The 16,436-nt window shown below is 34.9% G+C and overlaps 2 protein-coding genes across 2 annotated transcripts; one reads left to right on the forward strand and one right to left on the reverse strand.

The window, feature by feature from the left end:
- Positions 1 to 511: 511 nt before the first annotated feature.
- LOC143450498 (uncharacterized) lies at positions 512 to 5,669 on the forward strand. The gene is made up of 11 exons (XM_076951064.1): positions 512 to 844; positions 1,278 to 1,394; positions 2,046 to 2,105; positions 3,286 to 3,346; positions 3,514 to 3,661; positions 3,742 to 3,943; positions 4,023 to 4,213; positions 4,308 to 4,473; positions 4,608 to 4,854; positions 5,024 to 5,167; positions 5,485 to 5,669. Exons 1-11 carry the CDS (start codon positions 769 to 771, stop codon positions 5,582 to 5,584), a joined length of 1,512 nt encoding a protein of 503 aa, XP_076807179.1. The 5' UTR covers positions 512 to 768; the 3' UTR covers positions 5,585 to 5,669.
- A 97-nt stretch (positions 5,670 to 5,766) lies between these two features.
- On the reverse strand, positions 5,767 to 12,369 carry LOC143449674 (uncharacterized). The gene is made up of 17 exons (XM_076949968.1): positions 12,263 to 12,369; positions 10,977 to 11,093; positions 10,619 to 10,678; positions 10,070 to 10,136; positions 9,808 to 9,955; positions 9,526 to 9,727; positions 9,256 to 9,446; positions 8,996 to 9,161; positions 8,615 to 8,861; positions 8,307 to 8,453; positions 7,957 to 8,105; positions 7,479 to 7,574; positions 7,207 to 7,406; positions 6,912 to 7,061; positions 6,645 to 6,799; positions 6,429 to 6,566; positions 5,767 to 6,274 (listed from the first exon to the last, which is right to left on the reverse strand). Exons 1-17 carry the CDS (start codon positions 12,333 to 12,335, stop codon positions 6,001 to 6,003), a joined length of 2,580 nt encoding a protein of 859 aa, XP_076806083.1. The 5' UTR covers positions 12,336 to 12,369; the 3' UTR covers positions 5,767 to 6,000.
- Positions 12,370 to 16,436: the final 4,067 nt, after the last annotated feature.

The following is a 16,436-nucleotide window of genomic DNA, read 5'->3' on the forward strand; positions in this document are numbered from 1 at the left end:
TCCACTTAAATAAAATATCTTTTCTTTTAAGCTTAGTTTTTGTGTTTGGAACTGTGGCGTAAAAAGTCTAGTCTATCCTTTTCGTAATCAAACGCGAACTGTACTTCGAACCTTGTCAATTCGTTCTTCCAATATAAATGCAATCAATGCGGTGTCATATGGCCCAGCTGTCTTCTTTGCAGTGTTCTCTTCTGTTCGGTGTAGCGTATCACAGGAACCAGAAATGTGCTTAAAAATTTTGGATACGAGCCAAAGGTGTTGAGAACAATTTCAGAAACAATCAACCTAGGAACGTTTTTTCCGTTCTCGTTCTTTTGTTAGGACGATGCTTCTGCTTTAAAGTGATCATAGAAAAGGTACCATAGCATGACAAAAATCATTCTTCAGTACAAAAATTTGGCGCAAATTTAATTAGTTAAAATAAGTTCGGCAATTGTAATTATGAGTGTTATCGTGCTGTATCGCAATATATTTTGGTTAGACATTTGGTTAGAAGTTCTAGGTAGCAACATGTTACCAGTTGAGTTCGCAAATATATTTACTCACTCATTTGTGGCTGCTTTGGTGTTTACAGCCTTTAACCTGACACACACAGAGCACGCATTCATTCAGTTTTCATTGTTGTGACCAAGCGTTTTCGTTGAGCGACAGCTTTTTTCCTCTCATTATCTCGCTTGAAGTATTCAGTTGGGATGTTTATATAAAGTACACTACATGTGTCAAACAGACGCAATCTGTATCAACGTTTCAGGCGCCTTTTGCTGATTGATGGATAATTTCTTTTCTAACTTAAGCTTGATAGTTGTTTTGGCTATACAACTGTTTCAGGAAAACAAGGCTTGTGGTGAGTGTGTTACGTACTGCTATTACATACTGCAACAAAAATGTCTCATATGCTGGTGAAGGTTTATAACTTAAAAATTGCAAGATATATTCATGTTTTTTCGTATATAATTAAATTTTCAATACGACAATTCCAAACGAGTTATAGTTAGTTATTCCTACGGACTGTGACCAGAAGCGAGCTCAATCATTATACATTATACTTAATTCAATTTTTTTTTTGTGCAAATCAAAGCAACAAAAATTAAATACTAGTATTTTTTATTTTAAATTATGATTGGCTATAGCTGATGGGCTGCAATGGAAAAAGTTATGGGTTTAAAAAAAGCACTTTTAAAAGTGCTTTTTAATATTTTAATCGTATGTTTTATTATTATCATTGAAAACAAAGAGATTATTAAAAATTCTTATGTTTGTTTTCAAAATTATTTTAGATGATCATGCGGTGAACAACGTTGAGCACATCGCGCGGTTTGATCTTTTGAACGAACATAACTTTTCAACCTATGAGATAAGCATAAAAGTTTCCTGGAATCTGAATCATACTTTCGGTAAGTGGTCACTTGTCAGCTTTTGAGGATCAAATTAAAAAATCTTGGCCAATATGTTTAGGTGGGTGTTTAATTGTATTTTTTGTAAGAACAAAAGTTATTAAAGTGCATTTATAGTTCAGCTCCCACTATAGGCGAAGACAAAAACAAAGAGAAACCGATTTTTCTTCACTAAAATCCACTTTAAGCTAATCTTAAAATCGAAGTTATAATTATACCAAATGTTGCAAGAATGACAGCAATTGTAGAGAACTTCATATTTTATTAAATACTGACACGTTTCGGACCTTACACTGGTGCTTTCTCAAAGTATAAAGTTACAGAGTATACAAAGTACAGTGTATAAACGACAAAGTGTGATAACTGATAAGCAAGTAAACGTGTCATCCATAGAGGTCATGATAAAAACATAAAGTTATGATATAATATAAATCATGATATAAAGTAACAATTTATTCTCCGCTTTATATATGATTTAATCTCTGGCGTTTAGGAAAACTGGTTGCAATTTTGCATATAGTAATATGCTGATTACTCATACCTTACTATGCTAGTGTGCCGCTTTGCATATAAATGAAGTATAATTACGTTATTATATATTTTCAGATTTCGAAGCAGTTAACATAAATAAACTTTTTTATTAATTTTCAGTTGATATAATTGATGGATTTTTGTTTTGCTTTTCGGATCCAGACGTCTATACAAGCAGAAGTATGTGAATGATAATTAATTACTGTGTGCGTGGTATTTCTTGATTCCTTCTAATCAAGTATAGGCCTATACAGTTCAAACAATGCATAAGTAATCAAGCACTAGGTAAGTTTTATTACTTTTAGGTAGCTGTTTATCTGCATCGTAATTGCGAACACTATACAGTATAAACCTTAAATTTCTAAACGTTTAAAGCGTATATTTAAAACGAAAGGACTTTAAAATATCCTGTTGGGCGTTCGATGTAAGTCAATGCTCCTGCTTTTTTGCAACTTATTCGTTTATTTTATAGACTGTATAGAGAGTTGTATAGTTATCAGCTTTCGATGTGCTATAGCTTAGAGGCTTCGATAAGATTGTTTTATTCTGTTATTAATATGTGTTCCATGGCTAACCAGGTTAACCTTTATGGCAGAGCTGCAAACATTGCCAACTGCAAAATTGACTTTTGGTCTCCAATTGCAGTTTGGTTAAGATTTGCAGCCCTGCCATAGATTTGCTGGCCTGCTCTTTCGAATACCAAATTATCCCCAACATAACAAAATTCAGGCATCATGACATGTTACTTTGAAATAGCATCCTGGCTTGGTTAACCATACAGTAAGGCCTGTAATATAACTGACGAAAATATCGTTGGGCTTATACCCTGCAATCCTGTACTACATGCTAATACGTTATTGATTTGGTTGTTGCACTGGTAGCAATTGTGTTTCCCGTTATGACGTCTGTCTGTCTCAAATGTTTTTTAAGGAGTTTGATTACTGTCGTGTAAACTTAAAAAACAATTCTGACTGCAAAAAAATTTAAAACATCCTCTATGCCTACATATTAACAAAGATGCGGAACAAAACATAAACTGTAAAAACCAGGTCTTGTCTCATATGATCCTTCTTATTGAAACGGATAAGCTTGACATAAGATAAGATTAGAACAAGATTGGAACTCGACAAGTGTACAATGACGTTTAATTTAAGATACCTTACCGTATTGTGTATATCGCTTACTAACAAAGTAGTTTATGCTGTCTTCGGCTACAAAGTGGTTTATGTGGTTTTCCAGTTTTCCAATTTTTTGATAAACATTTTACCTGGACAGTTCAAAATGCATATAAGCTTATATATTGTGAATAAATGTATTTTGAAACACCTCATCCCTTCTTAAAATATGCGGTATATTTTAGGTAAATACCTAAGCTGTTCGCAGTACATCAATGAACACAACAATACTTGCCTTTCAAATCGGTAAGATGACAAACGTAATTTATAATCGGGTATTACATCACTAAATAAATCATTTGAAAAACGACAATGTTTTGAATCGTTCTCGTCACGGTCACCTTCCATACTAATAATAATTTAGGGCATGTAGTTTCATACGAATTGGTGTTTAAATTTTTCATTATTTAAAGTTGCCACGAAACGTTTCCTTGCTCAAGGAACAGAATAGTGGAAAGAGGTGGTAGCTACTATGATTGTTATTGCCCTGTAGATGAAATTGGCAACACCAACTGTACAATTTGCGAACCGTTTTCCGGTCAATGTCAAATACTTTCCAAAGTAAGAATAGAAGCTGTGTTGTAATTCAAGTATTTTCTATAATCACCAAGTTAAATGGTTTAGAGAGGGCCTTTTAACAGGATAGACGGAATGTCTTCTTTCCTGCTCACTTTGGTCGAGTTTATGAATTTTACATTCGTGCTTTGTCTGGGGATTGCATGGATCCCAGTCGCACTTTTCAAAACGTCAATTCAATTTTCTGCGTTCAGCAACTGGTTGAAATGGTTGGAATTCCGTTGGATGACGCAATTCCATTTTGTGAAAAGGAACAGACATTGTCAGGTTTCAACTTCAAAATTGTTCTTTTCAAAACAACAACTTGAACTCTGGTATAGGTGACCATTAATGTGTGATTTTACAGAGTCATACATGTCGGGACCGGTTACTAATCTCACAGTCTGTAATGTTACCGATAACATTGTCGAAAACTCGTTAAACGTTGAAGTTTGTTGGGAGGATCCGCTTGATCTGAAATCAACGACTTCTATTTCTTTTTATTATCTTCAGTGGTTGCACCCAGGAAAAAAACGTCCTCTAGGTTATAAACAAGTTGTAAGAAACAGTTATTTGTAACTTATATTTAACGTCATCAGCTTTGTTGTGTAAAAAGTGTTTGACAATTATCGTTGTTAAATAATCTTTTCAGAAATCTCATTTCTCAAACAACGACAGCAAAGATTCGTTTCATTACAAACAATCGATCACGAAGTTGATATACAATGAGATGTATTTGTTCAGAGTAACTCCTGTATATGAAGAAGGCTGGGATTATGAGGAAGGAGTAGTCAGAGAAATAACTTATACTTCTGAAGGTAAAACATTATGTTCTTGACAATTATATTTTTGTCAAGTATTTAGACAAAACACAAAATGATATTGGGAATTGAAAATTAAAAAGTCTTTTCTATTATTCATTTAATGTTTTAAGACTGACAAATTTCTTCAGATCTTGATGGCTGCGCTTCAAAGTATTGTGATAGTCGAGCCAGATGCGTGGACTTTTCTCCGGGAAGTTCTACTCCGGCCAAGTGTTCATGTCCATACAACTTTACAGGGAATGGCATAAGCACGAGCATAGAGGGTGGAACGGGTTGCATTAGTCCTTGTCAGACTCAAGCTTCGCTTTACTGTCATCCAATGGCAAGTTGTACTGACGATGAACACATCGCTGCAAGAATGAAGTGCCAATGCCCGTAAGCGTGGCTAGAATAATTAAATGAAATAATTAATAATAATTTACTTCAAAATTATTTCCTATATAATTAGTCCATTTCATTGATGAATATAAGCTTGTCATATAGATATATGGTACCATACCTAGCACTGAGCTAACAACGTTTGAAATAAAACGGTATTTTTCAGAAATTCTTACTTTGGTGATGGGACTCGGCAAGGTTCAGGCTGTTTAACAAAAGGAGTTGTCGGCTTGATAACTGCTGGCATCTTGTTGTTTGTACTTATCAGCCCAATTTTTTGTTTTGTAGCGAAAAACAAATGCCTGAAAAGGTTGGTATTTTTAAGCATACATTTGTGAAAATTCTAGGTCAGACTAATTAGGTTTTTTTAAACCAAACAAAAACTGGACTGACCACATACAAAAACATGTTTATACGCTGTAACCCCATATTTAGAAAAAAATAGCAATCGTAATGTACGCCAAAGCAATTATTTTTAATTTAGTAAAGTTTAATTTAAACTGGTGGCTTATAAAACTTAAAATGTTTTAACTTGCTATCAGTGGTAACCTACAGACTACGTAAAGAAATATTATTACTGCATATAATTGTAAGAACCAGTATATGACAAGTGCTTTTCATTTGCAGAAAAGTTAACTTACGACGCTATGCTGTTGGGAAACCAATGGTGAAGCGAAAAGGTTTAGAAGCCGATTGCAACAACTTTAAAATTGAACAGACTGTGTAGTTTGCGATGTCTTGAAATAAAAGAATTTTTATTTTGCTTAGACAATTTTTACTTGAAGTAAAGTCCTCGTTTTAGTTTGTGGTTAGTCTCCAGCTCTTATATATACTCGAATTGGCAGTTGGTCGATCTTTTGACTTAAACTTCATGCTTGTACTTCTTTAATTTTATAAAGTCACTCCAAATTCCAGAATGCTTTATTATAGCAAACATCACATGCAAAGCTTAATATCCAGAACAAGACCCAAACATTTGAAAGTTAAGTAAGAATGTACAACATTATAAAAAAAGATATCAGAAATGTCAACAATAGCGTTTTGCACTGAAAATAATGTTTTTGTGGCGCTTGGTAACTCAGCAGAAATTAGCTAGTTTTACAAGCCACGTCAAGCCGCCTATATTTCACTTCTCCACTTCATTTAATTATTTAAGTCGACCACAATGTCGCCATCTAGGATATATTGATTTGTAACTTTGCTTTCGTTGGATGCAGGCAGTGGTCCATCACGACGCCCGATGTTATCTTCATAAACTTTGCGATCGTTCAATTTCAAAGCTTCCACGTTTGCTGATAAATTGGTCATGTCCTGTTTATCTGAGTCGAATGAGCTGTCTCTTAACCTTTCTTCAAGATTTTTAAAAGAGGGTCTTTTGATGGCGTCCCATGACCAGCAATCGCACATGATGCTGTATCTAAATGATTTTTAAAAAGCGGCAAATTATAATCCCATTTGCATGTAAATTTCTTTTTTAGACAATTGTAAACTCTCTATAATGGTTCTGAAAATTGTCATCAAAAATGCGGTAACGGCCTTAGTCAAGCGTTGTATTGTATTTAAAACATTACATGTATTCACTGCAGGAAGTTGGACGGGGAATTCTGTATCCTTCATTCAGTTTTTGGGTAATCACGTTTGGCTCCATATGCGGATAAGGAGCAGCACCTAGCGTTGTCATTTCATAAAGCAAGATCCCAAATGACCAGCTTAAAAAATAACACTTTTTGATGTATCTGTAGGTTAAGATTTAAAGACACTTCAAGTAAATATTTGTATTTTATTACACGTCACTGCGCCAGGTGATTGGACTTTTTCCACCGGACATCCGTTCCGGGCTGATCCATTTGAAAGGCACACGACGTTCGGTTGCCCCTTTGATGAAACCGTATCGATAGACATCATTTGCAAGACCAAAGTCCGATATTTTCACCAAAAGATTCTAAGTTAAAGTATACAGTGTACTTGTATAAGAGAAGCAACCCTGACATCAGCATCTTCAACTTTTAGGCTCTTCGTTTTATCAGAAGAATCGCCATCATTCTTTGGCTTACCTCACCAACGAGTACGTTTCGAGCCGCCACATCACCATGTATCACTCTCGACTGAGAAAGAAAATGCAGGCCTGACGCCACTTGACGACTGATTGTAAAAAGACTTGCCTCAGTGAAATTATACACTGGGTCAGCTTTTCTGTTAGACAGCTATAAAGCAACAACACAGATAAAAATATGCCTGTGAAACTAGTGCGGCTCTGAACCAAGAAAAAACCACTTGGAATAAATTCTTAGTATTGCCACGCTTTGTACTCTATAGCAAAAACACTTCTGCTCGAAGTTAACATCATACTTCTCTTGAATCCCAAAGAAAATGCAGTAGATCTCCATACATCATGTATTGAGTGATCAAAAGCGGAGATTCTTCTTTGATACTAATTGACCTGCAGGTGCAAACTCCGATGACACTCAGCACATTTTCATGACTCCCAAGAGAAATTAAGAGCGCCATCTCGGCGAGAAAGTCTTCTCGACGATTGCTAACGACATTCCCTATATAGCGTGTTTGGTTAAAAACGGAAAAAATTATTTGGGGTAAAAATGTTTTTGATGCGTTTCTTTTACCGGCAAGTGACTTCACCGCGACCAGGACTTCGGTTTTATTTTTTTGAGTGAGCAACGCCTTGTGTACCACGCCAAAGTTGCCTCTACCGATGACACCTGCTATGAAAACTTCATTATCTACTGAAGCTTCGACTGTTCAGATTGTACATAGAAGCTTATGTGTGATTTGCAGTCACGATGATGTTTACCGAAATAGCGCAAAGTTCAAAATTTGTTGTTTGTACCATTAGATGTTGGTACGTATTATAAGATATTGTGCTATAATTTTTGAAATGGAATGAATGAATGCAAATGATTTTAATTCTAATGAATGGATATAAGCCACATACGATCTGACTAAGAACCACAGCCATATCCCCTACCAGCCCAGATAAAGACATCTATTTCTGCCCCATTATTTTATAGAACTATTCCGAAAACACGACGTTATGATAACTTCCTGAATGGCAATGGCCGATATGAAGATACAATATACTACCTTCGATTCGAAGATCATCTAAATTTATTTCCCATTTTTTGCCGAAGATTGGTTCCTCAGACGGGCTTGAGAATTGCCCTACAATACGTAGCGGTGATATATAGTGATTTTGATCTGGAATATAAGCAGACTGAATTTGGCTTCTTTTCCTGCAGATTTAAGCATATATATATATGTTTCAAATCGTTATTTTACTGAAAAACTGTGCATCTCGCAGTATTAATACAAACAAAGAATTAAGTGAAAAACCTCCAACCAAATTGCAAAACTCTGTACAAAGTAAATGAAAAGAAACAATTATTGTCAATTATAGGAATAATAATAACTGTTTCAACAAAAGTACTTTTCACCGTTTAATTAAACTTTTCTTTCCAATGAAATAAATAACCGTGCACAGTAATACGAGGGTAATGAACGTCGCTACACTGATTACGGCGACAACTTTCTTTTCCATACAACCGAAGCCTTTGAGTGTTCCATCGCCCAAGTATGAGTTTCTAAAAGTGTTTTTTTCTATTTTTATACTGATTTTTTATGGCACTATTTTTATGAAATTGACCCAAATCGCAGGTTAAACGGAAACTTTAACAATTAAATCAAATTATAACAGCAATGAGCAAAGCCATAGCTCGAATTCTTCACTGTTATGCTAACTTACAAGCATTGACAATCCAACCCTGTAATGGAGTGTTCATTGTCTATGCATTCGGCTTTGCTATGGCAGTGAAGCGAAGCTTGACTCTGACAAGGACCAATGCAACCCGTTCCACCCTCTATGCTCGTGCTTATGCCATTCCCTGTGAAGTTGTATGGACATGAACACTTGGCCGGAGTAGAACTTCCCGGAGAAAAGTCCACGCATCTGGCTCGACTATCGCAATACTTTGAAGCGCAGCCATCAAGATCTGAAGAAATTTGTCAGTCTCAAAACATTAAATCAATAATAGAAAAGACTTTTTAATTTTCAATTCCCAATATCATTTTGTGTTTTGTCTAAATACTTGACAAAAATATAATTGTCGAGAACATAATGTTTTACCTTCAGAAGTATAAGTTATTTCTCTGACTACTCCTTCCTCATAATCCCAGCCTTCTTCATATACAGGAGTTACTCTGAACAAATACATCTCATTGTATACCAACTTCGTGATCGATTGTTTGTAATGAAACGAATCTTTGCTGTCGTTGTTTGAGAAATGAGATTTCTGAAAAGATTATTTAACAACGATAATTGTCAAACACTTTTTACACAACAAAGCTGATGACGTTAAATATAAGTTAAAAATAACTGTTTCTTACAACTTGTTTGTAACCTAGAGGACGTTTTTTTCCTGGGTGCAACCACTGAAGATAATAAAAAGAAATAGAAGTCGTTGATTTCAGATCAAGCGGATCTCCCCAACAAACTTCAACGTTTAACGAGTTTTCCACAATGTTATCGGTAACATTACAGACTGTGAGATTAGTAACCGGTCCCGACATGTATGACTCTGTAAAATCACATAGTCATGGTCACCTATACCAGAGTTCAAGTTGTTGCTTTAAAAAGAACAATTTTGAAGTTGAAACCTGGCAATGTCTGTTCCTTTTCACAAAATGGAATTGCGTCATCCAACGGAATTCCAACCATTTCAACCAGTTGCTGAACGCAGAAAATTGAATTGACGTTTTGAAAAGTGCGACTGGGATCCATGCAATCCCCAGACAAAGCACGAATGTAAAATTCATAAACTCGACCAAAGTGAGCAGGAAAGGAGACATTCCGTCTATTCTGTTAAAAGGCCCTCTCTAAACCATTTAACTTGGTGATTATATAAAATATTTCGATTACACAACAGCTTCTATTCTTACTTTGGAAAGTATTTGACATTGACCGAAAAACGGTTCGCAAATTGTACAGTTGGTGTTACCAATTTCATCTACAGGGCAATAACAATCATAGTAGCTACCACCTCTTTCCACTATTCTGTTCCTTGAGCAAGGAAACGTTTCGTGACAACTGCAAAATGGAAATGGCACTTAAAAAGTTGCTGCAGTATAAGTAATTGATTGTCAAAATGTACCTATTGTGCTATTTCGAAAATGTCTTTCTCGTAAAGCCAATCTTGCTTACCGATTTGAAAGGCAAGTATTGTTGTGTTCATTGATGTAGCTTGAACAACTTAGATGTGCAGGTCTACCTAAAATTATCCAGTATAGAAAGCGGTTTACACAATATCTTGTTTCACAAGTCATTTCATTCATAGTTGTTCATATTGTATTGGGCAGGCACAAATGTATTCTGAAAAGTCCAAGTGTAACTCACTAAAAGTTGTAGAGACCTGAAAGCTACAAGTAGCCTACTTCATGGCCTGCTCGTGAAAAGCTTTAACTGTTTAGACCAGGGATGTCCAACCTTTTATTATAGTGGGCCGCATTGTCACTTAAAATAATTCAATGGGCCGCAGAACCTATTAAAGTTCAAGAAAAATGGGTGCATAAAGTACATACTTTTGGAGTGAAAATGACTAGCGGGCCGCACAAAAATCTCAGACGGGCCGCAGGTTGGACATCCCTGCTATATTTTATCAGTTTTATGTCGTTCGGTAATGTGGCTATAGTTTTCTAAGATTTGTTTTCTGATACAATTTTAAAAGTAATCTTTAATGTTAAATCCACACACTTCCAGTTGGTTGGTTGTTTGGATCGAAAAAACAAAATACAAATCCATCGAGTGATAAATCTGTAAGTAAAAATGTGAAAATTTGAGCGACACATCAAAAGCGATTTTATAATTGGTATTATGCAGTATAGGCCTATATAATGCTTAAATCATCTTCTTCAGTACATCACAATATAATGTTTCAATTATCGTAAAAAGCAAATGCTTAAATGCTTCAGAAATAATACTGTACTGTATTGCTGGGCTGACTTTTAGCTACAGTTAAGCCTGCGATACGAGGTCAATTTTTTTTCATAATTACGTATCGTTGCATGTTTAGGCACTTGTATAATTGTTTAGTCATAGCTCGATCACTTACCGAAAGTATGATTAGCATTCCAGGAAACGTTTATGCTTATACCGTAGTTTGAAAGATTGTTACTATCGGGAAGAGAGAACTCCGCGATGTGTTGAATGTTGATGACTGCATTATCATCTGAAACAATTATATAATGAAGATTTTGCGAAAGGGTTGCGTAGCAAGCAATGTACGCAACTAGACTTCGCTTGCATATCAATTGTGTTAATTATTTGCAATATGTATGGCTGTACTGTTGTTCGGTGTGCTGTATCGAGGTATGACAGCCAGACATCACAGAGTATATAGGTACAACAGAAAATAGAGTTGTAAAATCTTATTTGAAAGATACACATTGAAAACAAAACTAATTTTACTTCGTTGATAAATAATGACCATCAAGCAAGCTTCTTGCGCAATCTTATGAAAGTGATCTTATGTCTGTGAAACGAAACAACATGGGAGTGTTGTGCTGCTGACGATTAGGCTATACTATACAGATTCATTTCATTACGTGGACGTGAGTCGTAAATTAGGCATCATCTATATATTTCTAAAAATGTATTCTATTTCAAAATGTCTAGTCATCTAGTGTATACCTTGGCTTGTTCACATCTGCGAATGCTTGTATATCGGGTGTTTCACAAGCAGAATGCGAAAATATACATATCAAAATTACACAAAGGATAGCAGTTTAGCCAAAGTAATAAAATGTATTGATAATTAAGACAGTTTTGGATAATTTTATAAGTTTGAGTTAATTTTGGCAAAATAATATTATATAAAATTGAAGAAGTCGCTAAACAATGTTAGGATTCTTTTTAAGCAGTTCTGATTATTCCACCGATGGTGTTAAAATACATGGGTACAATCCTCAAGTTGACAAGTGCCTCTATACAAAATTAAACTTCTATTTGCAGAATAAACTGAAGGCTACTGTAAATGGTCTGCATTTATTGAAATTTAAACGTCACATTTGGAATACAACTACACCGTACAAAGAGAATCTTTGCAATAACAACAAAAAATCTATTCAATGAAAACCCAAATTATTATAATCATTTTATTGAATGCAAAATAAACAAGGCAAGTTGAACCTATTTATAAAACCCATGAATAACATGGAATAACCCATGTTGACTAAATATATGCATTCTAAACATAGTAGCAGTTTTTTGAAATTTCTTACTAAACGCCTTTAACTTTCAACCTACAGCCTGGCTTTGAGTTATTTCTAACGCCATAATTATATATATTATAGGTATGTAAGAATGCTTTTGCAAGAAGACATTCCGAAGTTCACTTACCACATGCCTTGGTTGCGAGAAACAGGCCAATTCCTGAAATAGTCAGAATGCAATTCAACGCAATGTGATTCATAGCATTCCGTTGAGATGGCAGAAAAATTTGCTTGTTTGTGATTGGCAGCAGCTTGCTTGCACACGCCATGTGAAATCTTACATATCATAACGCGACGTTTTATGTATCCAGCAGTGCATAGGACCACGAGAAAAAGGTTGTTGAGTCATTAGGCGTTTTTTGTGTTTCTCTTTTATAATGCATCAACAAAGTAAGAAAATAGCTTTCAAATAGGATAATATAGCTTCACTTCTCATGAGGAGACTATAACACTGAAAAAAAAAAGTTTTTATTTTGTTGTAAGCAATATTAGGTCTAAGGTACCTGTACCGAATAAGGCCCGGTCCCTAATAAGGCCCATTGCTCATATTTCGCAAACCCGTGCAAATAAATGAAAGATTTTGTCCCTACATAAAAACTAATATAAATTCATGATGGTTTACCAGATTTCATCCTTGTCACGTGATCAACCGATTCGCTAGAGCACAACAAAAATTTGATATTTGCAGTTAAGGTGGTTTTGTTAATTTAGAAAAAAAGTAAGTGAGAATTTGGCCGGTTAAATGAACTGTTGTCGGCCGGCTGAAGTTTTCATGTAACAACCAACTTAGTATTGAAAAGGATAATGCACTTTTTTTTGCTAAAATTTTTCTGATGATAAAAATGTGACATTTTTTTCGTGGATGCCACATGCGCCTAATAACGCCCATACAAGATGCTTGGCTAATTTATGTCCAGACTTCAAGAGTGGTTCCAGTCATCAGTTGGCAAATTGTTGCAGTTACTTTGATGCGCCTAGTGGAATCTTTTTAAATGTTTGTACAACTTAAAATGTGAAATTTCTAATAATGCTATATGTTGTCTATTACTATGTTTTGAATCAAAATACTCACAAAATTGGTGGGCCTTATTAGGAGCCTATGCTCCTAATAAGGCCCATTTTTTGGAATTTTTAATTTCTTTATAAAAAGATTTTATATAGGATTTTTCAGTCTATTCTCATTTATGGTTCTTGAGTTATTTTCAAAAAAGTGTTAGGTGGGCCTTATTCGGTACAGGTACCTTATAGATGATTTTTTACCACTAATATTATTAGGAAAAGAAAACGCTGAACTTAAAGTGTTCGAATATACAATGCAATTTACATAACATGCCGAATAATTGGAATAAAAATATTTGGAAGTTATAGAATTTGAAAGTCCTCCTTTGAAAATTGTATTGCATGACTTACAGTTATATTTCTCTTTTTGCCAACCGTTATGACACAGGTCTGGAAAATAACTCTGCATCGTTGCAAGTTTATTGAACCCTATTACTGCTAAAACGTTATAAATGCAGCACAAGAATATAAAAGCAAGTAAATAGCACGCCCTACACATCATACCTACAGTATATGTGCACATGCACACCTATAGTATATATATGCTATTTATTGTTACTGAGATCGTTATTGTAATGTCATATTATGCAAAATGGCTGTTGATGACATGCGAAACCACTCGATTCACGGCAAACGCTGGCGTTGTCATTGCACTTAGAGGCGCAATCAATTTATGCATTCCGATAAACCAAAAAGGGTGTAGTATAAGCCACACCCTATCTATCACCGAAATTAAACGGGTCAGAGAGTTTCAAGAAACCAAGTATGTTGCACAAAATTACATTTCAATAATTACAATTTCCAGCACTACTAGCACTTTATATTTTAGTATTTATAAAAATGTATTCTTCGCATGCCTTTAAGTTTGCTAAGATAGGTTTACCCAAACACCTTTAAGTTTTTGATTTGGAATTGCCTAAAGGTCAATTTTACCCTTTATACCAGGGGTCCGCAAATACTTTTAGGTGCGACCCTTAAAAACTAGTTCTAAATTCCTGCGACCCAAGCATTTTGTGAGTATATAATTTTTAGCATATAATTGAAACAAAAAAAGCATAATTGGTTGCACAAGTGCGCTCGACTATTATTGCATTGTTACGTAATAACTACGTAAAAATGTAATAATAATTAAAGGTTTAAAAAAGCTGAAGTTCATTATTACACAGATACGATGCTTATATTTATGGTAAGTTTAAAATATTTCGCGACCCAGACTGGAAGGTCTCGCGACCCACTATTTGCGGACCCCTGCTCTATACCACACCATGAACCGAATAGAAACAAATCTACGAGTATAACGACACAATTGACATTTTTCAACAGCCTGGCATGCTGAGCACTTGTATTCTGTACATTTTTATAATTTCTTGGATGGCTTGAAGCTTGAATTGTATGTATACTTCTTGATTGGTAAATTTCGCATCCAATTTAATCGTAATCTGAGCTCATGAAAAAAACTCCAATGGTTCATGTGGAATGTTAACTTGGAATTGAAATTTTTCCGAAACTAAAAAACGAATGACTTATAAATAAGCGCATGCAAACTGTCAATATTTACTGCTCCGACCAGGACCAAAGAGCACACCAACTAAAATGCTAATACATAAACCGTATGATGCATCATTTCTTAAAATAATGTAGGCTTAAGCTTTCTTTTCAAAACTAGCTTACCTAAGAGGACGTTTATTCTTAAACCAGGACAGGCAAACAGGAATCGGCAGATTTAGTCAACACCGTGGTTTGTTTTCACAAATTTCTATCCATATAAATTAAATATAATTTTGCAAGCAATCGATTGATGCGGCTGAATCGCAAACCGACATAGAAGATCAGAATGCCTAATTTGCAGCCGCACACTGACTCACAACAATAGCCTATATCATATCTTAGAGGAAATGAAATCTGAGACGACAAATCTCTTTGATAGTATTTGAACAGTCATAAACAGATATGCAGCATCATTCTAAACTCCAAATTCTTGTTGAAATCTTTGATACAAATCTACCAAGAACGGTTCCAATAAACTGAGTAAAGTATGAGAGGTTTGGTTTTAAATTTTGCATGCCGAAAAATTTTAACATAAAATCTGAAGTTGAAGTTTGTGTAAGCTGTACAACTCTGCAACCATGCATTAACTTATAAACTTAGTGTGACACGATAAACAAAACATTAAGGTACTCACTCGCTTACTTTTGCAAAAACATGCCCGATGAAACATCCAAATGTAATTTGGTTAAAATAAGAAAATTTTGATCTACTTAGGATACTTAACTGTAATTTCATAAAGTTTCAACGTAACTAGGCTATAGCCACGAATATGTGCTATATTAAACAAAAACTTTATTAAGATGAAGATTCAGTATTGTAGGAAGTATTTTGGAGTACCACAGAAAACAATTCGATCTATTTAATCATCACAGCGATATCGCCGCATGTGATTATGAAAACTACGTGAAAGAGACAGCAACATCGAAATAGGGAAACGAACAGTAGATTAGGCCAGTATCACATAAATTTACTGAGACGTCAAATCCAGAGTCCACAACTGCATCTATAATTAATAATTAATTAATTAATTTGTTGAGATGATTCACCTGAACCATGCGCCAAATCCAACATGATACAGTGGTGTTAGATATTCAAAAGTCATTGATAAACGTTGAAGTTATTTGATTTTATTTTAGCAGATTTACAAAACCTGCAATGAAAGACTTTGTAACGTATCGGAGAGGTTTGATACGTGTTAAGCCGCCGTTGAATCTTGGTAATTTTGATAAATCTGACTTTTGAAGGGCGTGCTCATGCCAACTTCACAAGCAGCTATACAATACTGAACTGGTGCGATGTAGAAATGTGACTCAAACCAAACTTTCGTTTATTCGGCGCTGCCAGAGTATGTGTTATGTAGAAGATAGAGTTCTTTTATAGAATCCGCGAGTTCGAAAAACGCTCATACAGCACACATGAAACTGATTAACAGTTGTTTACGTAATTAATTACAAAACAAAAGTGGCACTGAAAATATAAATAAAAAAATATTTTGCCAGACTTCCATCTGTAAACGCAAAAGTGGCACTGCACACCGCAACTTCGTCACAGTCCACTGAAACGTGTCCAAATTGTAGAAGCTAAAGTCTGAACTGGTCTGTATTTGATTTGATAGCCTATGGCTTTTATCATTAGCCTACACAGTTAAATTATTAAGACGTAATGAGAGAAAAAGCGTTGCCTATTTTAAACAG

Source organism: Clavelina lepadiformis, chromosome 3 (genome assembly GCF_947623445.1).
Source record: "Clavelina lepadiformis chromosome 3, kaClaLepa1.1, whole genome shotgun sequence".
Taxonomy (NCBI): domain Eukaryota; kingdom Metazoa; phylum Chordata; class Ascidiacea; order Aplousobranchia; family Clavelinidae; genus Clavelina; species Clavelina lepadiformis.

Bases quoted from the DNA above. Each gene is read 5' to 3' on its own strand.
- LOC143450498 (XM_076951064.1), top strand. From the start codon at position 769: ATGGATAATTTCTTTTCTAACTTAAGCTTGATAGTTGTTTTGGCTATA. The intron at 1,395-2,045 runs GTAAGTGGTCAC...ATTAATTTTCAG, and splicing joins GAATCTGAATCATACTTTCG to TTGATATAATTGATGGATTT. The intron at 2,106-3,285 runs GTATGTGAATGA...GGTATATTTTAG, and splicing joins AGACGTCTATACAAGCAGAA to GTAAATACCTAAGCTGTTCG.
- LOC143449674 (XM_076949968.1), bottom strand. From the start codon at position 12,335: ATGAATCACATTGCGTTGAATTGCATTCTGACTATTTCAGGAATTGGC. The intron at 10,679-10,976 runs GTAAGTGATCGA...TTTTACTTACAG, and splicing joins GAATGCTAATCATACTTTCG to ATTTATCACTCGATGGATTT. The intron at 9,728-9,807 runs GTAAGAATAGAA...GCCTTTTAACAG, and splicing joins AATGTCAAATACTTTCCAAA to AATAGACGGAATGTCTCCTT.